Source organism: Haliotis asinina, chromosome 12, assembly GCF_037392515.1.
Source record: "Haliotis asinina isolate JCU_RB_2024 chromosome 12, JCU_Hal_asi_v2, whole genome shotgun sequence".
Classification (NCBI taxonomy): Eukaryota; Metazoa; Mollusca; class Gastropoda; order Lepetellida; family Haliotidae; genus Haliotis; species Haliotis asinina.
This window is the reverse complement of record NC_090291.1, coordinates 25,670,015-25,694,591: the sequence shown is the minus strand read 5'-3', so window position 1 is coordinate 25,694,591 and position 24,577 is coordinate 25,670,015. Positions and strand designations below refer to the sequence as shown.

General features: G+C 39.9%; 1 protein-coding gene across 2 annotated transcripts in view; it reads left to right on the top strand.

Annotated features, from left to right (window-relative positions):
* Positions 1-24,577, top strand: part of LOC137257616 (septin-7-like) — a 112,943-nt gene that overhangs the window by 69,664 nt on the left and 18,702 nt on the right. For both annotated transcript variants that reach the window (XM_067794937.1, XM_067794938.1), the window contains exon 12: positions 3,790-3,935. In XM_067794937.1, coding sequence (XP_067651038.1) covers positions 3,790-3,935 — 146 coding nt within the window. The remainder of the gene's footprint in view (positions 1-3,789; positions 3,936-24,577) is intronic.

Below are 24,577 nucleotides of genomic sequence, written 5' to 3'. Positions count from 1 at the left end.
TTAAAACAATGTTCTCACTTTGACCGCAACCTCACTTCGGCTAGATTGCAGTTTACCGATCACAGCCCGGCTAGCGCTGAATGCTTGTTAATCAGCAGTCACTGTGTATCTCGATCCTGTACGATACTTAGCCCTTGTGCACCCCCCCTTTTGCGATCTTTAGTGTTAGGATATAGAGTTAGGGTTAGTGCACCTGGTAAAGTGCAAGACTCCCTTTATAACTGGATGAAAACAAATCTCAATAGCATTTTCTATCCTGAAAGCGAGATAGGGGCCGAACCATCTGATTTAGTATATACTACAGCCTTCCACAATGCTCACTTCGCACACATAAACAAATCATTTAGCACAAACTATGGGGTCCGGTGGAAATCTGTGCATAGTAACACCATCACCAGCAATTGACAGCAACAGAACAATTCGGCATGTCATTGTTGACGTCTAGAAATCAACAAAATGACAAGCTTCCTACACATTTTCTATAGAACTAACTGAAAAAAATTCCTCCTATGACATCACTGGTTTCCGGTGACAGAGTTCCATAACCTGTCTGTGGTTTCGTTGGAAGGTGGGAGTCGAGCATACGGCTTTTTGGCAACTTTTAATCGCTCGATGTGAATTAACCACAAGTTTCTTAAGAAAGAGTTTGATGTTCCGCTTAAGACAAAGCACAAGTCTTTCATATGTAATGGTTAAAAGGGTACAAAAGATTTTGGTCTATTCGTCCTTTAATGCATCATCTTTATTACAGTTTACAAATTTGTCTTAAGTGCATCAAAGGTAAGTAAGTGTTCACTGCTTGACAAAACATACAAACCAATCAATAGATTCTTTACTCAAGGTTTATTGGCCAAGTGAACTTCCTTCTCAATTAATAAGACAAAATGCCCAAACCACTCAATGGGTTGTTTATTGGCCAGACTTCCTGCTCGGTCCAGGATGTAAAGCAATGTTTTAACGTATAAGTGCCTTTTCGAACCAAGACTTTGGTCCGAAATCCAAAAGAATCCAAGATACAGAGCCTTTTCATTATGACAACAAAGGAGGATTATGTCATGACCCAAAAGTATACAGAGCACATCAAGGAAGACAGAGCCTGAGTTGGACAGTATGCATTGTAGCTGTATTTTCATAGATAAGCCGATCCATTAACTCACTCATCTTTTTATCATTACCTGTCTTCGGAAATAGAGTGTCAACAAATCCTAACTGAATTACACAAGTTAATCCTGTTGTTGCACTGTCCTTTGATGGAGGAAGGAAAACCAAGTTCTATGGATAGTCAACTTTTATTGCATTGGGTGCGACATTTCGGTGCAGGTACTATCACTGTTATCAAGCAAGTGATACATGGAGTTGTAACATGGAAAAAATATACATTGCTGCAAGTATGTTTAAATAATTGACAAGGTTGATGAAGATTGGACAGGGACTGGGAAAGAGATCTTGACAGTAGGCCATTTTCAGAATTATTAGCCAATTTCTGATTTAGAATGGGCCACTGTCCTTGTATTAATAGTAATCTTCCAAATTTTAAGGGGTCATTTTTCATTCCAAAGTGCAAAATGGCCCTTGGCCCCTGCCTTTCCCTATCCCTGATTGGATGGGTGGTGAGTGAGAGCAGAGTAGGTAGATATAGAGTAATAGTGATAAGAACAGTGTGGTGAATGAGGTTATACACTAGATAAGTTGATGTATACTGACATGGTTGAAGAGAGTAGGTTGCAGTGCATATTGATTGATGTGATTACAGTGCCTCAAGGGAGCATAGAAGCCAGTGGACGGGGTATGATGGATGAGTGGTGATCTTTTATTAGGTGATGATAGTCTGATGAGATAAAATATCCTGATCCCAGTTCATGATGGGGGTGAAGTGCTGGATGTTTATAGCTTTTAGAAGTTTCCTAATCTTGTAGGCTGTGTTATTGGATTCCAGGATTCGGATGTTGTCCCATAGGATGACATGGTCAGTGTTGGCTTGGGTTTGATCGGCTATGGCGGTTTTAGAGTCATTTTTTCTGGACTGAAGTTTTGTGTTCTTTAATTCGTAGTGGGAGAGGGCGGGACATTTCACCTATGCATGACTCTCCACATTGTCCAGCAAAGAAGTTATCCTGTGATAAAACATGTTCTTTACATGTTTGTACTTGTTTGCAATCCACCTTTTAAATTTACTCAAAATGTTTGTTAACTGCAGTAAAATAGTGTCTCCCTATGATATTTATAGGAGGGCAAGGTAACCAAGAGGTCAAAGCCTTCACTCGTCACGCTGAAGGCCCAGGTTTGATGCCCGACACAGTGTGTGAAGCCCATTTCTGGTGCTCCCAGCTAAAATTGCTAGAATATTGGTAAAAACAGCAAAAACTCAGTCAGTCGCTCATTCGCTCTCACTCACTCAGTCCCATATTTATAGCTTTGATCTGCCTTGTTCACAGCAACTACTTTTATATTGTATCTATATTGATGCCTTGAAATTGAGTAGTGTGTCTTATGCTTATAAGCATCTGAAGGAGGATCTCTCATGAAATATTATGGAACAAACCTGTAGAGGTTGATGATTCTTTGAAGAGTCATCTTTGATGTAGTGCCACATGCCTCCCCACATTCTGTCTGATCACGTTCAGCATGGAAAGTGAGGCATGAAGAGAGAGCCTAGAGTTATTGTTCTAGATGGATAGGTCCATCCAGGGCTCGATAGGGGTGGTCCAATAAGGCAAAAGTGAAGTTTTTGTTCTGTGTACATCACTGCCAAAAAAAGTCTACATTTACGTGTCTAGTTTGTACGTGTCTAGGAAAGATAATGTTTCGAAGGCATTTACAATTTTCGAAAGATAGTGTTTCCAAGACATTTAAAATTTTGGAAAGATGATGTTTCCAAGACATTTCCAATTTTTGAAATATGAGATTTCCAAAAATTTACAATTTTTGGAAATGTCCACAAGGGGAAATAACTGGTGGGTGATGGTAAGTGATTGTTCTTTGTACGCCACAGGACCTAATCCCTTGTTAATTGATGAGCGAGTCAAGGTAGTGTAAGACTCACCAATTAGCAAGACCTTCTGTTCAGTTAAGACAACCTCTGGAATGAAAGCGGTCAAGTCCCAAGTTTATATCCCTGTTTCTGAAGCCTCTGGAAGTAAGTTAAATCTTTCATGGGTATTTAGAAGTGGAATGCATACAAAAAAGCAAGATTTATGGAAGTCAACTTCTTTATTGTGACTTGATGAAGGTGCAAGCATACACTCTGAAACATCATGTTATTCTTAAAAAGAAATTGACATCCATAATTCTTACTTTTCTTATTAAGACAGTAAGTGATCTAGTTATCAGCTGACCAGCAGGTTTGTTTGACATGTGTCGATGTGATTATCGCTTTAATACACTTGAGAGATTTGTCAAAATTGTGGCATGTACGGCTGGTGAAAGTTGTAATGTGTTGAATTTTATTGATTGGAGATTGTTTTGTGTCAAGCTGTCACTTGTTATCTCCACAGCATGTAATGTGGAAGGATATAGTTGACGCCTCCTCCGTCCGTCTGTTCAATATTTTTAGACCAAATTCGATAGACATAATGATCTCTACCTATAGTTGTGCCTTTTGCTATTTACAGAGTTTTTTGGGTTTTTTTGTGTTTCTATGGAACATTTAGTTGTTAGTCTAATAGTGGGAATTATCACATATGCAGGCCACAATGTCCATACATGGACTTCTGAAGGTTAGAATGTGTAGCATTTTGTATTTTTATTCTTTAAACATTATTTGAAAAAATAGTGTTTTCCTTTGAACAGCTTCAGAAGCGTGCAGAGCAGATGAAGAAGAGTTTAGAGCAGCAGCAGAAAGAGTTGGATGACAAGTACAAGGTGTTTGAAAAGGAAAGGCAAGCATGGGAAGAACAGTATGGAGAAAGGAGGAGATCACTGGAGAATGCTAAAGAGTGAGTCAAGAAACAAGTCTGCTTTTTCGCTCATCTGACATAAAGTCTAGTGAGCTTATGCCATGTCGATCATACCTGTACACTCTAAACTTGTACACTTTCAACATTGCATGAGCTATGGAGCTCGATATTTCCCAAATGAGATTTGAACTGTTGCAAACACTAAGTTGTCGGAGATGAAAATTGGTGCATGATGAATTACGTCTGTATTATTATACCACACAGATACCTATGGTTCAACATGGTAAAGAACAGGCTAAGTAAACTTAGCCTCAGCACTTTTCATTACACTCCACTACTGAGTCTGAGACCTACTATGGCAGGTCGCATCAGGTAACCTTTGAGACTGACCAGTCAGAACACAGCTTACCAAATCACAAAAGTGGACACTCACACTTTTTATCTCAAAAAGGTTCGTACCCGAAGATTCCAAATGCCATTTAGCGTACGCTCGCTTCCAGGTGATGCTCATGGCACACATTACAACCATGACAACAGTGAGTAAACAGTTGCTGAAAATAGTGTTTTTGTCAATATTCTAGGATGTCATCTTGTCATCTAATATTACCTTATGATAACCATGTCAACAGAGACCCCAATAAAGATATATACTGTATATACTGCAGGTCAATTAGCTGTGTGACATGCAGATTTTTGTTTGTGGAGAGATCTGTGTGAGTGACCTCCAATCCTTAAGTAGTAGCCATTGTCTGTGTAGTAGCAATCTGTTTAACAATCTCGCGTTTGATTGGACAGTCATAGGTAGCTCAAGAGTTGCCTGACGCGACCTTCTGCTAGGGTTTGTTAGACTCAGTGGTGTAGTGTAACGAATAACAATGAGACTACGTTTACTTAGACTGAGGAAAGAGACTCCTCAAGTGTTCCCACTCTCCACTGTGGTCATCTATATGGTGCACTGTACAAGTAGGAGTATGTCATGTTGAAAATATGCTTGTCGTAAGAGGCGACTAACGGGATCGGGTGGTCAGACTAGCTGGCTTGGTTGACACATGTCATCGGTTCCCAATTGCGCAGATCGATGCTCATGTTGTTGATCACTGGATTGTCTGGTCCAGACTCGATTATTTACAGACCGTCGCCATATAGCTGGAATATTGCTAAGTGCGACGTAAAACTAAACTCGCTCGCTCGCCCATGTTGAAAATACCAATCTCAAACTCATGGCAAGTTTGTTTTCGCTTAGCAACTCACGTAAAACTAAAGAAAATGGTATGTTTTTGTAAAAACAAACATAGCGCATCCTGCCCTTGCTTAATCCTAAGGGTACGTAAGTGGCATATATGTCCTTCGTCTTCAACCTTCACTTTGGAGTGGAATGTAAATCAAATATATAACATGTACACAAGTAACATACATTTAAAAGTTTTTGATTTTTGGTGATATTTCCTGTTTCTTGATACCAGCCACAATTGTCTTGAACAAAGCTAAAGTGCTGGAAATGACCTCTGAAAGGTTGCTATTTTTTACACGTATGAAATCGCAATTTATGCATCATTCAGTATGTGGTTTGAAGTGTAGAAATCAGATAATTAATTTGAAGTACTAAAGTTCAAAAATAACATATTTAGTGATCATGTCTGTTTTTCATTACCAATGGTAATTCAGAAACATCTCCAGTAAAGCTAGAATTTTAGAAAATACACAAACACGAATGTTGAGTTATTCAAATTAGGCTTCGTTTCTGGAGCAGAACTCAAAAACCGTTCAATATTTTTCTGCAAAACTTAGTAGATAGTCAGAAGTTGAAGTGGTGCCTTTTGTTATGTACAGATTTTTGTGATATGAGTCGTTTTCAAAATATACCAATATTTGGTTCTCATGAAATGACAAAATGAAGTTTCAGATAGCATCATATGCTACTGCTCCCTCCATAACAGAACTCACCCTTAATAGCAATCATTTTTTTTTTAAAATATGTCATTTTCTCAAATCACCAAAGTTACATTTCTTTCCCATAACAACACTTTAGATGATGAAGCATGTTACTAAAATAATATTTCTAGCAATATTGTGTGACAGACATGAAGATAAGCTTAGATTGTATGTATATCCACATAAATGTTTGCATTTGCATGGATTTCTTTGCTCAAATAAGTTTGTTTGTATACTTTCTAAAAAATCAAACATAGAACTAAGTTTCCATTTTGGATTTTTCAGCAAAACCTCACCCAAGAAAACATTTTGTTACATTAATGGTAATGAAAACATTCATACTTCTTGATACAGTATTTTTAAATCAATATCATTATTCAAAACCTTGAAAAAATACAAAAAATATTGTTGTTACGGGAAGGATATGCCTGTTACAGGAAAGACAAAAAATGTCGCTTAACAATCTGTTTATCATATTATATAAACATCAATATATTGAACCAAAAAGTGTGAGTTTACAAAAGCTTACACCTAAGAATATATTAAGACATCTGCATATTGTATGCAAAAATCCTCTGAACTGCTGTTTTTTCTCTATGGTAACATACATGTTCTTTACAGTAACAGAATAAATTCTTTACTGTAACGGTTGTATTTCATTGTAGTTAAATCAGTATGTACATCCAGCAAATGCTGTTAATTGCATACACATACGGTAAAGAATAATATTCGTGTAATGATTAAACCTTAAACATGATAATCATAGTGACAGATATATTCTTTCCCGTAACAATTACCATTCTCTGCTGTAACCGCCTGAGGACAAAAACATCACTTATCATCTGTTTTTCACATTGTATAAACATAATAATATATTGAACAAAAAGTGTGACAGGTTCACACCTAATAACATATGAAGATACAAGTTTATATTACACACAGTTCCCTTTTAAACGTCGTTACAGGAAAGAATGTTATAGGAAAGAAGTACATCAACACAAATTACATTATGAGAAAATTAATGCCCCCTCATAAAAATTGGACTTTCCAAGTTTCAAATGTTTCACAGTTCAGATGCAACCATGGAAAAAAAAGTTTGCAGTATTGTACATGTCAGTGCAACACTATTGTTACAGGAAAGACACTTAATGAATATACGCAAATCCTAATATTTTAAGTCCTTTCCCCGCAACTCTCAGTCAATAGAACATCTGGAACTTTGTCATCATGAGAACACAGGAAGTGCCAAAGAGCATGCAGAAGTTTGGGTATCTTGGCATCAGGGATCATACATTATTTCAAATTTGAGGCTGTCGTTACGGGAAAGAACAATATCATGAGGGACAGCTACAAAACATGTCTTATTTTAAAAAATATGAAATCAAACATCTTTCAAACCTTATGTGTGTGAACCAAACAGTTAATACACAGGAAATCAGCCCCCGAAACTAATTTAGTGAATTTGTATCAACAGAGATAAAAAACGAACAACACCCTGACTGAGGGACAATGAAAACAGCTCAATTTTCGCCCTTTTAAGGACTGCAATAAAAAATCTAAATACATTTGTCCTCAATTAAACATGGATATACAATTATAATGCCTTAATATACTTCTTGGGCTGAAAAATTGTAATAAATTTGAAGAAATATTTATGTAATTTCAGGGACAAGAATTCCTGCATTTTTTTAAAATGACTCGTATATTATTTTCTCGGTTTCCATGGAAACGTTTCGGACTTACTCTCAAAAGTGACAGGTGTGTTGTTTCCGGAGCAGAACTCAAAGCTTCTTGATGTCTGTCAGTGGTACTTGGTAGATATGTGTGGCAGACCCCGAAGTGGTGCCTTTTGCTATTTACAGGTTTTTATGATGTATTATTATCTCAGTTCCATGAACACGTTGCTGACTTCGTTTCTGGACCACAAGTCGAAAACCATTTCATATCTTTCAAAAGATCTTGGCAGTTATATGAGACTTTTTTTCATTACAGATATATGGCATTTATATTTTTCATGAATTCCATGGAAACAATTCAGACTTGGTCTAAACACAAAATAAGGAACTGTCAGATGATTTGTCCTTTCAAATATGTGGGGACCGGGGGATATGTCATCTTCTTCTTGTGATTTATCATTTTCTTGGTTTCCATGGAACGGTTTTGGACTTAGACTCAAAATGGAAGTATGGGCTTCATTTCCGGAGCATAAGTCAAAAACCATTCAATATTTTTCTGCAGAACTTGGTAGATATGTCAATCGGAACCTAAAGTCCTGCCTTTTGCTATTTCCAGGTTCTAGTGATTTATCATTTTCTCAGTTTCCATGGAAATGTTTTTTACTTACTCTCAAAAGTGAGAGGTGTGTTTCGTTTCCAGAGCAGAACTCAAAAACCGTTGAATATTTTATTTATTTATTGTAGTCGACTCCTCATCTGTCCGTCCATAATCGTTTTGTTTCCGGAGCATAACTCAGAAACCATTCAATGTTTTTAGACAAAACTTGATAGATATAGTAATCTCAGCCTATGGTTGTGCCTTTTGCTGTTTACAGATTTTTGGCATTTTTATTTTTTTTTGTTTTTCCAAGGAACATTTAGTTGTTAGTCTAATGGAGGGATGGGCTTCGCTTCCGGAGCAGAACTCAAAAACTGTTCAATATTATTCTGCAAAACTTGGTAGATATATCAATCAGAACCTGAAGTGGTGCCTTTTGCTATGTACAGGTTTTTGTGATTTATTATTTTTTCGTTTTCCATGGAAACATATCGGGACATAGTCTCAAAAGTGAGAGGTGTGTTTCGTTTCCGGAGCAGAACTCAAAAACTGTTCAATATTTTTCTACAGAACTTGGTAGATATATCAATCAGAACCTGAAGTGGTGCCTTTTGCTATGTACAGGTTTTTGTGGTGTATTATTTTCTTGGTTTCCATGGAAACGTTTCAGACCTAGTCTGAAAAGTGAGATGTGTGTTTCGTTTCTAGAGCAGAACTCAAAAACTTCTTAATATCTGTCCATGAAACTTGGCAGATATGTGTGGCAGACCCCAAAGTGGTGCCTTTTGCTCTCTACAGGCTTTTGTGATTTATTATTCTCTCGGTTTCCATGGAAACATTTCAAACTTAGTCTTAAAATGGAGGGATGGGCTTCATTTCCGGAGCAAAACTCAAAAACCATTCAATTTTTTTCTGCAAAAACTTGGTAGATATATCAATCAGAACCTATAGTTGTGGCGTTTGCTATGTACAGCATCTTGTGATTTATTATTTTCTCAGTTTCCATGGAAACGTTTTGGACCTAGTCTGAAAAGTGAGAGATGTGTTTCATTTCCAGAGCAGAACTCAAAAATGTCTTAATATCTGTTTGTAAAACTTGGTAGATGTGTGTGGCAGACCCCAAAGTGGTGCCTTTTGGTTTTTAAAGGTTTCTGTGATGTATTATTTCCTTTGTTTTCATGGAAACGTTGTGGACTTAGTCTCAAAATGGAGGGATGGGCTTCGTTTCTGGAGCACAAATCGAAAACCATTACATATCTTTCAACAGATCTTGGCAGATAAATGAGACAGGTCTTGAAATTGTGACTTTGCTGGTTACAGATGTATGACATTTATAATTTTCATGAATTCCATGGAAACAATTAAAAAAAAACAATGAGTAACTCTGAGATTATTTGTCCTTTCAAACATGTGGGGGCGGGGGGATATGTCATCTTCTGATGACTCTTGTTCTGCAAAACTTGGCAGATATGTGTGGCAGACCCCAAAGGAGTGCCTTTTGCTATTTACAGTTTTTTGTGATTTATTACTTTCTCGCTTTCCATGGAAACGTTTTGGACTTAGCTTCAAAATGGAGGTATGGGCTTCATTTCCAGAGGAGAACTCAAAACCTATTCAATATTTTTCTGCAAAACTTGGTAGATATATCAATCAAAGCCTATAGTGGTGCCTTTTGCTATGTACAGCATATTGTGATTTATTATTTTCTCGGTTTCCATGGAAACGTTTTGGACCTAGTTTGAAAAGTGAGATGTGTGTTTCATTTCTGGAGCAGAACTCAAAAACTTCTTAATATCTGTCAGTAAAACTTGGTAGATATGTGTGGCAGACCCCAAAGTGGTGCCTTTTCATTTTTAAAGGTTTTTGTGATATATTTCTTTGTTTCCATGGAAACGTTGTGGACTTAGTCTCAAAATGGAGGGATGGGCTTCATTCCCAGAGCACAAGTGGAAAACCATTTCATATCTTTCAACAGATTTTGGCAGATATATGAGACAGATCTTGAAATTGTGACTTTGCTGGTTACAGATATATGGAATTTATGATGTTCATGAATTCCATGGAAACAATTCAAACTTAGTCTAAAAAGAACAATGAGTAACTGTCAGATGATTTGTCCTTTCAAACATGTGGGGGCCGGGGAGATATGTCATCTTCTGATGACTCTTGTTCACAGAAAAGAGAACAAAATATCCTAGTTTAAGCAGGGGGAAAACTTTGGTATGTGTGCATGGGGTGGTGGGGATGGGTGGGAGAAAGGAATTTAAGCCGAGCCCAAACTTTCCCCAGCCTAAGGAACAAACTTTCCCTGGTAAAGTTTGGCCTAGGCCAGATTGTCCCTGGGGAAAGTTTACACCAGGGAAGAACTGGCTTGCTACACCAGTATGCTAGTAATATTACGCAGCCCCGTTTGTGATGATAGTGTCATGTGCATTTTACATTTACTTTCAGAACGTCATATGTCTTAACTTTCTCTTTCTGAATGAATTTGACAAGTATCAGTATCGTACTTTTGATTAATTGATAGCATGATTAATACATGGATTAATATGCACCTGTCTGTCTGTCTGTCTGCCAAATACATAGGCCGGATTGCAGTAGGTAATACTTGAAATCATCAATCATGCAATAACACTTCACTTGTTTTCATTGGCATTTATGGTCACTTAATGCTACTAATTGTATGTTCAGTCTAACACTGGTAGGTGTTAATTTGTTTGGGGTTTTTTTGAAGTTTATTTTGTTCTCTGATATGATGGATTCATTGAGAGAAGTTCATTACCACTGTTGCACATTCAGGATTATTTGACTGTCCTTACCACAAATATTTCACAGGGGCAGTGCCAACAAAGAATAGACAGATGTGTTCACAGCTTCTGGGCTAACATGCCATCCTAACAAGACCAGTGACACAGAGAATGCAGAATGATTGTGAAAATGTCTTGAGTTAATGTAAATTGTTCATGAGGAAAACCCAGGTTTAGTTTCAAGACAATAATCAGGTACCTATATGCAATAAGAAGTTACTTACCTAAGGACAAGTTTACATTTTGGTGCTTACCACATTTTCCTGAATTCTACCACATGGCCCAGGAGAACTCGTTTGGCACATGTCCTGTTGAAGGTCAGGGTGCAAGTTCATAAGATTCTCAAAATAGGATATATATTTTAACGATGGGTTCTTATCTGTAGCCACTGCATGGTTTGAAATAGCTGCAGATAAGCTGGGCATTAGGAATAACTGCTTACTGCATGGTCATAAGACAGGACAAGCTCCATATTTTAATACAGTATGTATGCATATGCCCAGGGCTTTAAACCACTGACCTTCCACATTAGATGAATTTGATGTCAAAGATGGAGCATGACAGAACAAACTCAAATGTAATATTGATGTTTGAGAACATATGATACTGGAAAGTGTGATAGACAACTTTTGTGAGATTGTTTATTACAGTTGAAGATTACCAGAAGTTTGTTTAGTTTGCATTTTTTGCAGTAAACATCTCCCGAGCCCAGTGAACTTATAGATATTTCACTTACTTGCACCAACCAATGTTAACGATCCCATTTTTATCCCCCCGGCATGTAATGCAGAGGGATATAGTCGACGCCTTGTCTGTCCGTCTGTATTGATTTTTTAGCATAACTAAAAAAACGTTCAATATCTTGAGACCAAAATTGATAGATACAGTAATCCCAACCTATTGCTGTGCCCATTGCTATTTGCAGCTTTCATTTGCTTGTTTTGTTTTGTTTTTCCATGGAACATTTAGGTCTTAGTCAAATGATGGGGTGGGTTCGTTTCCGGAGCAGAACTCAAAAACTGTTCAGTATTTTTCTGCAAAACTTGGTAGAGATATCAGTCAGAACCTAAAGTGGTACCTTTTGCTATTTACAGGATTTTGTGATTTTTTATTTTCTTGGTTTCCTTGGAAATGTTTGGACTTTGTCTCAAAAGTGAGAGGTGTCTTTCGTTTCTGGAGCACAACTCGAAAACTTCTTAATATCTTTCAGCAAAACTTGGTAGATATGTGTGGCAGACCCCAAAGTGGTGCCTTATGGTATTTACAGTTTTTTGTTGTCTATTATTTTCTCAGGTTCCTTGGAACATTCTGGACTTAGTCTCAAAATGGAGGGATGGGCTTCGTTTCCGGAGCAGAAGTAAAAGTCTTAATGTCTTTCACCAAAACTTCGCAAATATGTGAGGCAGACCCTAAAGTGGTGCCTTTTGCTATTTGCAGGTTTTTGTGATTTATTATTTTCTCAGGTTCCTTGAAAACATTTTGGGCTTGGTCTTAAAATGGAGGGATGGGCTTCGTTTCCAGAGCAGAACTAAAAAATTTCTTAGTATCTTTGAGCAAAACTTGGCAGATATAGAAAAAAGAAGCTACAAGGGTGCCTTTTGCTATTTACAGGTTTTTGTGATTTCTTGGTTTCTCTTTTTCCGTGAAAACGAATCAGACTTTGTCTCAAAAGTAAGAGGTGTGTTTCATTTCCGGAGCAGAGCTCAAAAACGTCTTAATATCTGTTTCTAGATATGTGTAGCAGACCCCAAAGTGGTGCCTTTTGGTTTTTAAAGGTTTTTGTGATGTATTATTTTCTTGGTTTCCATCGACACGTTGTGGACTTAGTCTCAAAATGGAGGGATGGGTTTCGCTTCCGGAGCACAACTCAAAAACTGTTCAACTTGATAGATATATCAATCAAAACCTAAAGTGGTGCCTTTTGCTATTTACAGGTTTTTGTGATTTCACCCCCCATGGGATATAGTTGACTCTTTGTCTGTCTGTCCTCCTGCCCGTCCGTCCGTAACCATTTTGTTCCTGGAGCATAACTCAGAAACCATTCAGTATTTTTAGACCAGACTTCAAAGATGTAATAATCTCAACCTACATTTGTGCCTTTTTACAGAGTTTTGGCATTTTCATTTGTTTTGTATTTGCATGGAGCATTTTGGTGTTAGTCAAATGATGGGGTGGGCTTCGTTTCTGGAGCAGAACTCAAAACCGTTCAATATTTTTCTGCAAAACATGGTAGATATATCAATCTGAACCTATAGTGGTGTCTTTTGCTATGTACAGGTTTTTGTGATTTATTATTTTCTTGGTTTCCATGGAAACGTTTCAGACCCAGTCTGAAAAGTGAGACATGTGTTTCGTTTCCAGAGCAGAACTCAAAAACTTCTTAATATCTGTCCATGAAACTTGGCAGATATGTGTTGCAGACCCCAAAGTGGTGCCTTTTGCTCTCTACAGACTTTTGTGATTTATTATTCTCTTGGTTTCCATGGAAACGTTTCAAACTTAGTCTCAAATGGAGGGGTGGGCTTCCGTTTCCGGAGCAGAACTCAAAAAACATTCAATGTTTTTCTGCAAAAACTTGGTAAATATATCAATCCAAACCTATAGTGGTGGCTTTTGCTATGTACAGCATCTTAAATAAGAGTAATAATAAGAGTACTTATATGGCGCCTCATCCACATCACTAAGGGACATGCTCTAAGCGCATACACTGAACGTCTTTATCTTGTGGTTTATTATTTTCTTGGTTTCCATGGAAACGTTTTGGACCTTGTCTGAAAAGTGAGGTGTGTGTTTCATTTCCAGAGCAGAACTCAAAAACGTCTTAATATCTGTTTGTAAAACTTGGTAGATGTGTGTGGCAGACCCCAAAGTGGTGCCTTTTGGTTTTTAAAGGTTTTTGTGATGTATTATTTCCTTTGTTTTCATGGAAACGTTGTGGACTTAGTCTCAAAATGGAGGGATGGGCTTCATTCCTAGAGCACAACGCGAAAACCATTACATATCTTTCAACAGATCTTGGCAGATATATGAGACAGATCTTGAAATTGTGACTTTGCTGGTTACAGATATATGGCATTTATAATTTCCATGAATTCCATGGAAACAATTCAAACTTAGTCTGAAAAAAAACAATGAGTAACTGAGATGATTTGTCCTTCCAAACATGTGGGGGCCAATGGGATATGTCATCTTCTGATGACTCTTGTATTCATACATAACTCGCATAACCAACTGATTTATGATAACAATGACACAGGTTATATCTAGTTTTGTCAATTATGACATAATGCATTCTTTCTGTGACAAAGTAGGTTATTTTGAAGGCCCCATTAATATTATTTCAGCTAATGACAGTTAGGCCTTTTCTTCCACTCAGGTGTTAGTTGATCTTGCAGGAATATAATTCTGACTGAATTTCAGATCTTGACATCTGCAGGGACCATTAGTATGACAAATGTGCACTATGTCCACAAAACTATCACACAAATGACATGATGCAACAGACAGAAGTTTAAGCCATTTTTGACAATAGTTCCTAAAATGAACAGTCAGTCCCTAGTATAAAAATTCAGAAAAGACTCTTGTGTGAATTGAATGTATCTGGAGATTATTCATCAGAAATGTGCCTAATGTAATGAGTAGAGAATATGTGATCTGAAACTGAAGTGTTGCCCACTTGCTGCTGCAACTTTGATTGCTGTCATTGACAACAGAATGCTAACACTTACATCACCATCTTATGCACTACTAACCATGTTTGCTTCAGATATTGGATATTTCATTCCTGGCACTTTGATAATGTGTTGGCTCATCTCAGCGTACATGCATATGTAATATGGGAAATAAATTAATATCATCATTATCATATGCTTCATCTGTTGCTCTTACTCTTGTCTTATCCCAGATTCCTACAAATATTTTACTTCAGTTGAGCTCTCTAACATTTAGAGCAATTACCATTTTAGGTTTGGTGTGTTTAGTGACATTTTTCATATGGACATCCCAGTCTAAATGAAGTTTGACTCAATATTTTTCTTTATACTGCTATACTGAGTCTAACAAACACGAGTAGAAAAACATCAGCCATCCCTTTGAGCAACCGATGACTGTCCAAACAACCACGAGATGATCAAATGGATTCAAGCAGTCAGACAATGGCTATTTTTTAAGGGTTTGAACTTCAAACTTTTTCAAACTTTTCTCTTCCCTGGTCGCTGACACTGATCTCTCAACAAACTGAAATCTGCATAAAACACAGATATTGACCTACAGTATTTGTGACGCAAAAAGGGGGGACTATGTATTCAGCGGCATCTGTACGCCAGTCTATTATACCCAATATCTTCAAATTTTTTACTTACCTTACCATAGGTCTATAGCATATTACCTCAAGTTTTGCTTAGTAGGAGCTCTGACAGAGTTGAATCGCTATTCAATCTTGAATGGCTACCCACAATCGATGACTGTCATGATACAGAAGTATCTGGATCTCCCCTCTGCGCATGTGCGCAGACTCCACAAGAACTTCACTTTTACTTCAAGCATTATCTTGTCTAGACGTGTTTGGGTTGCTGGGGGGTTTTTTTCAGCTAATAAAATTTGACTTACTATGCTTTTGCACTGATTCCTTTACAGGTTCTTGGTGTTGTGGTATGTAATATTTTAAATCTTTGTATCGATTGTAACATATAAATTCGTTATTGTACACACGGTAGTGTGTCACCTGTTTTCGTTGTTGTCTCCGTAATTTTTACCAGATCGCTTTTTTTTAATCAGAATATTGGTTTCTGTTAATATCTTGTTCCGCCGTATCTAAGCTTTCTGTTCTATGTTTTTTGTCACTTAGCACTGTATCTATTGTAAATTTTGCTGTCCCTTTCAAAGAGGCAGCCATCTCACTTGTCTGCAGCAGTCCATTAGGTCCATTAGGTGGTATGGGGTATTTTAGCTCTTATTCTTATTGTCACGTTTTTATTTTCAGTTTGTTACAGTAGTTGTACATGACACATCACTTGAGTGTGGTTTGCAAACGCCTGATGTCCGGCAAGGATCCTCACCCATGGTTTCCAGATTGTGCAAAGGTGTCATGCACCCTTCAGCAGCGCAGTTTGTACGGGGTTATGAAGTGTAGATTTTAAGGCTTTTTTGACGATGGTGAGTGTAGAGAAGGAGTGGCGATCATGTTCTTGGTCGGCGGGTTCCTCCTCGAGTTAGACACTTGGCGCACAGAAAGCAGACACCGGAGCGCACGTCAGGCATATCCTGGAATGATGATGAAGAGTAGTACTTATGACACCACCACATCTGATGGTAGCCGAAGCCATATCCTCCCTGAATGAAGACTTTGCCAAGCTGTCGTTAAATACCACAATTAGTCAAAGAAGCAGGATTATAAGGTGCACAGTGTCAACTTTGCGGACTCTGTGGCGGTGTTAGATGAGGCCATTAGGATTCTATCTTCCACCTCCACATATAAGGTACAGGACTTAAGGATACAAGTGATTGACACGTAGCTGCGGAACATCCTGAAGCCGGTCTCGACGCTAGCATCAGCAACATCAGCAGCGGCTGTGGATTTGACGGGAGCTGACGAGTCCCGATTGGAGTATTTGTTGTCGTTATTCCAGTGGCGGCGCAAGGTGCTTCATGACCTGTTGGGTCATGTCTGTACAGCTTTAGCGATGACGACGGTGGTGTGAAGGATGGAGTTTTTAGACGCTTGTTCGTGGCAGGAAGAATTCAAGCGGCGTCTTATAAGAACTCAGAGGCCCTATTCGGAAATGCTATCCCAGAAGTTTACAAAGAGCATGCGGAGTTAACTAACACAGAGGTGTCGTTATCAGCGTTTGAGGCTCTATCTTCTGCTTTTCGTGACGGGGTACATGCGGCAGGGGGAAGAAGCACTACATCCCAAGGAGGGAATCTGTTAGATCCGTCTTTACCAGAGCTCACGGCCAAGGCAACAGCGCAAGCCATCAGACGCAACCAGGGAGACGCCATCCCGGGCAGAGGGAAGGGGAAGCGCTCCTATTCAAGACGTTGAAGGTGTCACCTGTCACAACTGGGACCTCCCGTCCCCAGCTGTGCCAGTGTTCCCTACACCTGTAGGCAGGAGACTGGATATCTTTTGGAGGAACTGGTCCATCCTCAAAGATCCTTACAAGCTACCGGTCATACAACCTACTCCATTGACATCCCATCCGGCATCACGGGTGTATCCAGAGGCGCAGCATCATGTTGCTGGCAGACAACATCGAAGGGTTACTAGAGAAGTGTGCCATCGAGGAAGTAGTGGACCCACACCTCCCGCCAGGGTTCTACTCTCTAGTCTTCCTCATTCCCAAGAAGGACTCCGGCAAGCTACGCATGATCCACAACATGGCAGCATTCAACGATTGTTACTTGATGGAGCCTCCTCACTTCAAGATGGTATCTCTGGAACAGTGGCTGTGCAGTCACGACATACAGGATGCGTATCTGCACATCCCCATCTACACGGCTCACAGGAAATTTTTGAGGTTTGTGGTCGAGTGTCGACATTACCAGTGGCGGGACCTGCCGTTTGGCATATCCACGGTGCAAGACTTAGTGCGCAGAGGGCGTCTGATGTTACGACCGTAACAGAGGCACCTCCTCCCATACATCAGGCAGATGATGTTACAATGCGGCTGTTGCTCCTGGGACATCTGCACCAATACCTGCAGTGCTGGACGATCGAGTCGAACATCTGCGACGGAGTTTGCTTGACCAAGTTTGTGCAGGACCACAAACTATTTGTCTATGCGTCACTCAAGGGTTGGGGTGCGCACCTAAACAATCAGATAACCTCGGGGCTCTGGTCTGACGTAGAAGCAGGGTGGCACAACAACAAGTTGGAAGTTCTCGAGTTGGAAGCTGTGATTCTAGCTGTAAGCCACTTGCCGCCGCTGCTATGCCACTCCAACCTACTGATTGTTTCAGACAACGGGACGGTTGTACAGCTGATTTTGAGACAAGGGACAACCAGGTCCAAGTTCGTGCTGGATCAGATGTTCCGCCTAACCAGCGTTCTAGACACAAACGACATCAAGGCCAGAGCTCGTCATATACCAGGTTGCAGAAACGTCCTAGTGAATGCGCTCTCCAGACCAGGGAAGCTGTCCCCAACCGAGTGGATGCTTCACCTGGAGACATTTCGGCTCATACTTCAGTGTACGTGTTTCGGATACAAGACACGGCAGCTTGGGCGGTCGATGTCTTTGGAAGGACTGGATGCCTACAACTTCCCGCCGCCAGTACTAGTACCAGCGGTAGTGGCGAAACTCAAGCTCGCAGTGAGGATCTGTCTGCTTTTGGTCGCGCCCTTGTGGCCAGGGAGGATGTGGTACCCAGAACTGTGCCGCCTCGCAGGAAAAAATTTGTTCTGGCTTCCAGAGTGGGATCAGTTGCTGCACCATCCCCACAGTCGGACACTGCACCCGGACCCGGTGCAGTTTCATCTATGCACCTGGACTGTTTTAGGGCCAAGGGGTACTCATCTCAAGTGGCGAAGATCATTGCATAGGGCTTCCACTCGATCACTCTGTGATGACAAATGGGCTACATTTGAGAAGTTCTGTGCCCAAAAGTCGCAGGACCCATTGTTAGCGACACGCCAGTTCCTGGCGGAGTTTTTATTCCCCCGGTATGTAATGCAGGGGGATATAGTCGATGCCTTGTCTGTCCATCCGTCCACCCGTAATCATTTTGTTTCCGGAGCATAACTCAGAAACTGTTCAATATTTTTAGACCTAACTTGATAGATATAGTAATCCCAACCTATGGTTATACCTTTTGCTGTTTACACATTTTTGGCATTTATATTTTTTTCATTTTTCCATGGAACATTTTGGTGTTGGTCTTGTGGAGGGGCTCTCGTTTCCGGAGCAGTACTCAAAAACTGTTCAATATTTTTCTGCAAAACTTGGTAGATATATCAATCAGACCTAAAGTGGTGCCTTTTGCTATTTATAGGATTTTGTGATTTAAAATTTTCTCAGGTTCCATGGAAACATTTCAGACATAGTCTCAAAAGTGAGAGATTTGTTTCGTTTCCGGAGCAGAACTCAAAAGCCGTTCAATATTTTTCTGCAAAACTTGGTAGATATATCAGTCAGTAGCTGAAGTGGTGCCTTTTGCTATGTACAGGTTTTTGTGATTTATTATTTTCTCTGTTTCCATGGAAACGTTTCTGACATTGTCTCAAAATGGAGGGATGGGCTTCGTTTCCGGAGCAGAACTAAAAACCATTCAATATTTTTCTGCAACACTTGGTAGATATATCAATCAGAACCTATAGTGGTGCCTTTTGCTATGTATGGGATCTTGTGATTTATTATTTTCTCGGTTTTCCATGAACGTTTGAGAATTAGTCTGAAAAGTGAGATGTGTGTTTCATTTCCAGAACAGAACTCAAAAACTTCTTAATATCTGTTTCTAGATATGTGTAGCAGACCCCAAAGTGGTGCCTTTTGGTTTTTAAAGGTTTTTGTGATGTATTATTTTCTTGGTTTCCATGGAAACATTTCGGACTTACTCTCAAAATGGGCTTTGTTTCCAAAGCACAACTTGAAAACTATTTCATATTTTTCAACAGATCTTGGCAGATATATGAGACAGATCTTGAAATTGTGATTTTGCTGGTTGCAGATATATAGCATTTATAATTTTCATGAATTCCATGGAAAGAATTCAATCTTAGTCTAAAAAGACAATGAGTAACTCTGAGATTATTTGTCCTTTCAAACATGTGGGGGCAGGGGGATATGTCATCTTCTGATGACTCTTGTTACATTTTTAAGCGGTGCTCGAGGAAGCTCAGGGGCAGTACCATTGGGACTTACCTGTCAGCATTAAATTCAGTGTTAGCTGTCAAAGGAGATAGGGAGGTCTTGAAGATCCAGGAAGTGGTCGCTATGTTGAAGGCGGTCAAGCTGAAGGACCAAAAGGTTAAGTTCCGGCTGCCTGCCAGTTGACAACCTAACCTAACATTGGCGCTAGCTACAGCGGCGAGGGTCAGCGAAATTCATGCGCTGGATGTGACTAGGGTCCGGTTTGAACAGACTAAACATGGGGTTGTTCACTTGGGCCTTCTCACGGATTTCCTGGTGAAGAACCAGCTTCCAGGTCAACCAGACAGTTTATTCCCCATCCCTCTTACTGCCATCATCAGACCAGAGAGCAGTTACTGTGTCCGGTTTGGGCCCTCAGATTATATATCAAGAAGTCCTCTCCTCGTCGGGGAACTAGGAAGAGGTTGTTCCTGCTCTTTTCCATGACTACAAGAGGGAGAGTCACCAGTAACACAGTAGTCTTATGGTTGAGGCAGACCATCTTGGTGGCTTACGACTCACAGAATCTTCCACACTCATCTAATAACCTGCACAAGATCCGAGCGTTAGCCTCAACTATGACCCTGTACAGAAACTGTACAGTTCCTGACATAATGGCTAGATGCTTCTGGCGGTCCTTTAAAGTATTTGCTAGCCATTACTTGCGGGACTTAGCGGTGGACGATATGGAAGGGCTGCAGTCTTTTGGACCATTGGTGGTTGCACAGCAACTGACGCATCCTTCCGCCCTATAGGTACGATCTATCTTACCTTGGTCTATGGGGGTCTTGTACTGACATGAGGTAATGTACCGTACAGCTCCGGTGGTTAGTACGTGACCTGCTAACTCTGATTCCAGTTGACCTTCATGACAGATTCTTGCGGCAGACCGGTGTTCAGTGAATCAGCAGTGGTCCGACTGCCCTGAGGCATATGTGGGATGTTAGACTCTGACGGTCCTCTGGAGTCCTGCACCACCGTCCTGTCTGTTATATCCATATGCTATAGAGCTATGGTAAGGTAAGTACAAAATTTGTTAAAATCTAAATATTTTACATATTTAAATACATACCTTACCATAGGGCGGTTAGTCCCTCCAACGCTGGATTCTCCTCCCCACTATGGACTCTTTGGACCGAGAAGTAAAAGTGAAGTTCTTGTTTAGTCACATGCACAGTGGGGAGATGTATCATGACAGTCATCGATTGTGGGTAGCCATTCAAGATTGAATAGCAATTCAACTCTGTCAGAGCTCCTACTAAGCAAAACTTGAGGTAATATGCTATAGACCTATGGTAAGGTAAGTATTTAAATATAAAAAATATTTAGATTTTAACAAATTTGGTGACAGCCTACATGGGGTGATTATGCAGACACCAGCCAGTTTTGGTGACCCTCAGCTTAATTTCAAGGTCACACTTTGGCCTCTTTTCAGATTCTTGTTAACACGATATCTCATGAACTATTGTACCCAATGTCTTCAAATTTGGTGCCGACCTACATAGGGGGATTATGCAGACACTAAGCTCAAGGTCACCACAATTCAGATTTTTTTATTTCATGAACTAATGCACCAATATCTTCAAATTTGGTGACAGTCTATACTGGGAGAGTAGACAGACACCAGTCAGTTTTGGTGACCTTCAGCTTAATTTCAAGGTCACCTTGACACTTTGGCCACTTTTCAGATTCTTGTTAAAGAATCGTCAGGCAGTTAATGAAAGACCTTGGCCTTCTGCAAATGATAATGCCCTGAAAAATAGTGTTATTACTGCTAGTTGACATCCTGACTCATGCTTAATTGCTTACTCTCCTCTTCCTGGCGAAGGTAGTGGAACACCTGAAATCCCTTGAAGTTCCCTTCTAAAAGAAGCAGACGTAAAAGCACACTCGCCCACGTATTACCTCCCTTTTCCCATGCACATGGTCAGCTGACCGCCATGGTACTTCACTCTCTCCTGGCACCTGGGGTCTTGTACACGGTGATAAGTCTTTCATTTTTTCGGTTTTTATAACTAAATTTGTGCTGTATACGGTTTTTAGCTTGTATATATTTGTTATTATTATACAGTTTTGTATTTATTGTGTCTATTTCTAGCACGTATTTATTTAGCACCTTTATGTTCTGCCCATACTCGTTGTGTATTTTGCATTAAATTGTCTGAAGCAGAATTCTCATTATATTTACGGTCTGTTCACAGACATGCTAGAGATAAGCAACGTCTGTTCGCATAAGTCATGTCTAAATCTAGTGAAATAAAGTCGGGTAACCGTTTAATGCTGAGATTCATTCCTTTGAGAAGCCAGCCGTATCTCCAAAATTATGTCCAGGGTCTGGCGAGTCCCCCACAAGAATCAAATCTTGTTGTGAATCAACAAGAGCATTCATCTAGACCGGCACTCATGTCTGAGGATGAAGAGGAAGTGCATGCACGCACCCACTCCAGAAGATCCAGGTCGCGATCATCAAATCGCAGCACAGAGAAGGATATATTCACACTGAGTGAGTACACGCACCGAGTAGCTATGCTCGGATGAGTGATGTCTCGCGCTCTCGTAAGTGCACTCGTGGATGGACTCGTCAGCGGAGAAGGTCTCCTTCAGTCTCCCCTATTCATAGAAGACGTCATATGCAGTCATCCTCCCCTTCGGACTTAGACTCACGCAGTTGGGATCGTCGGCGATCTATTATTTCGTCTTTCTCAAGGAAGAATGAGTTAGACATCAGAGTGAATTATCACCGGAGGAAGTCTTATTTTCGGATTCGGAAATCCCATCATGGATCATGGATGGTTTAAACCTGGCTTCTCCATCTAAGGATACCACAGAGCTCAACACATACAAGATGAAGAATGACGACATTGATACATTAACATTTCCGCCGATATCTCCCGTATCTACAAAACCTGAGACTTTGTCTACAAGAACCAAGTTTCAACAGCGACATGTACCGCATTTTAACACACATCGTTTCCCTCTTCATAATATGGAACCATTCATCAGAGCGTCTGAGGTCGACAAAGGCTATAAAGTCATCAACCCAGCTCATAGTAGATTTTACAAGGTGGAAGACAGGAGACTGGTGCAACTGGTCACTACTACTACTACTACCTTTTTATCCCCCGGGCATGTAATGCGGGGGGATATAGTCGACGCCTCGTCCGTCCGTAATCATTTTGTTTCCGGAGCATAACTCAGAAACTGTTCAATATTTTAGACCAAACTTGATAGATATAGTAATCTCAGCCTATGGTTGTGCCTTTTGCTATTTACTGATTTTTGGCTTTTATGGGTTTTTTTGTTTTTCCATGGAACATTTTGGTGTTTGTCTTATGGTAGGGTGGGCTTCGTTTCCGGAGCAGAACTCAAAAATGGTTCAATATTTTTCTTCAAAACTTGGTAGATATATCAATCAGAAGCTGAAGTGGTGCCTTTTGCTATGTACAGGTTTTTGTGATATATTATTTTCTCGTTTACCATGGAAATGTTTCAGACATAGTCTCAAAATGGAGGGATAAGCTTCGTTTCCAGAGCAGAACTCAAAAACCGTTCAATATTTTTCTGCAAAACTTGCTACGTATGTCAATCAGAACCTCAAGTGGTGCCTTTTGCTACTTACTGGTTTTTGTGATTTATTATTTTATCGGTTTCCATGGAAACATTTCGGACGTAGTCTCAAAAGTGAGAGGTGTTTTCTGTTTCCAGAGCAGAACTCAAAAACTTCTTAATATCTGTCAGTGTTACTTGGTAGCAGAGTGGTACCTTTTGCTATTTACAGGTTTTTGTGATGTATTATTTTCTCGGTTCCATGAACACGTTGCAGACTTCGTTTCCAGAGCACAACTCGAAAACCATTTCATATCTTTCAAATGATCTTGGCAGATATATGAGACAAATCTTGAAATGGTGACTTTTTTTTATTACAGTTATATGGCATATATATGTTTCATGAATTCCATGGGAACAATTCAGACTTGGTCTAAAACCACAATAAGTAACTGTCAGATGATTTGTCCTTTCAAATATGTGGGGACGGGGGGATATGTCATCTTCTGATGACTCTTGTTTGGATTAGCGCGATCTGGAGCCATCAACGAGACTCTCATCGCAAAGTTTAGCAATCTAGTAAATGAGGAAGAGAGGATGATCCTGTGGGCACTTGTTGCACAGAGGAAGGACCAGCAGTTTATGTCTGAACTTCTAGCTTCTACTACTGCAGGAATTAATCTTCTTCGTAGGCAGGGGCTCCTGTCCGCCAACTCATGGAGTGAGAACTTCACAAAGCCCTTGTATCGAGCCCCATGGTCTGCACCTATGGTATTCGAGAGGGATTAAAGGCGTAGCAAGATCGGTTACTCTAGATTCAAGCGAAGTTATCATGATAAAATCCATCGACACTTTGGCTTTTGTCCTTAAACAGACAAATCATGTTACACTTGCAAGTCCAAGTTTTCCAGGGTTCGAAGAGCAAGGGACAAGAAATTCAATGATAGAGGGGAGAAATCATCTTTTTCATTTTGCTGCCCCTATGGAGGAAGTAATCGTTCTCAAATGTCAGGAAGATCGTCTAAGGGCAGTAGAGGTAATAAATGCTAAAAATCACTTTCAACAACTGGAGTCTTCCATCCCCGGGCGTTCCCATACAACTGTCTCAAGTGGATGGACGTCATGAATGCTACTGGGAAAATTGGGGAATCCTCAGTGACAACTACTGTAAATCAACTATATTCTGTGACCTACTAATTATTGCGAAAACTGCAAGTGACAGTCAATCGCAGATAAAAATGTGGCATAAACACACTGTCACTGTATTCCAACA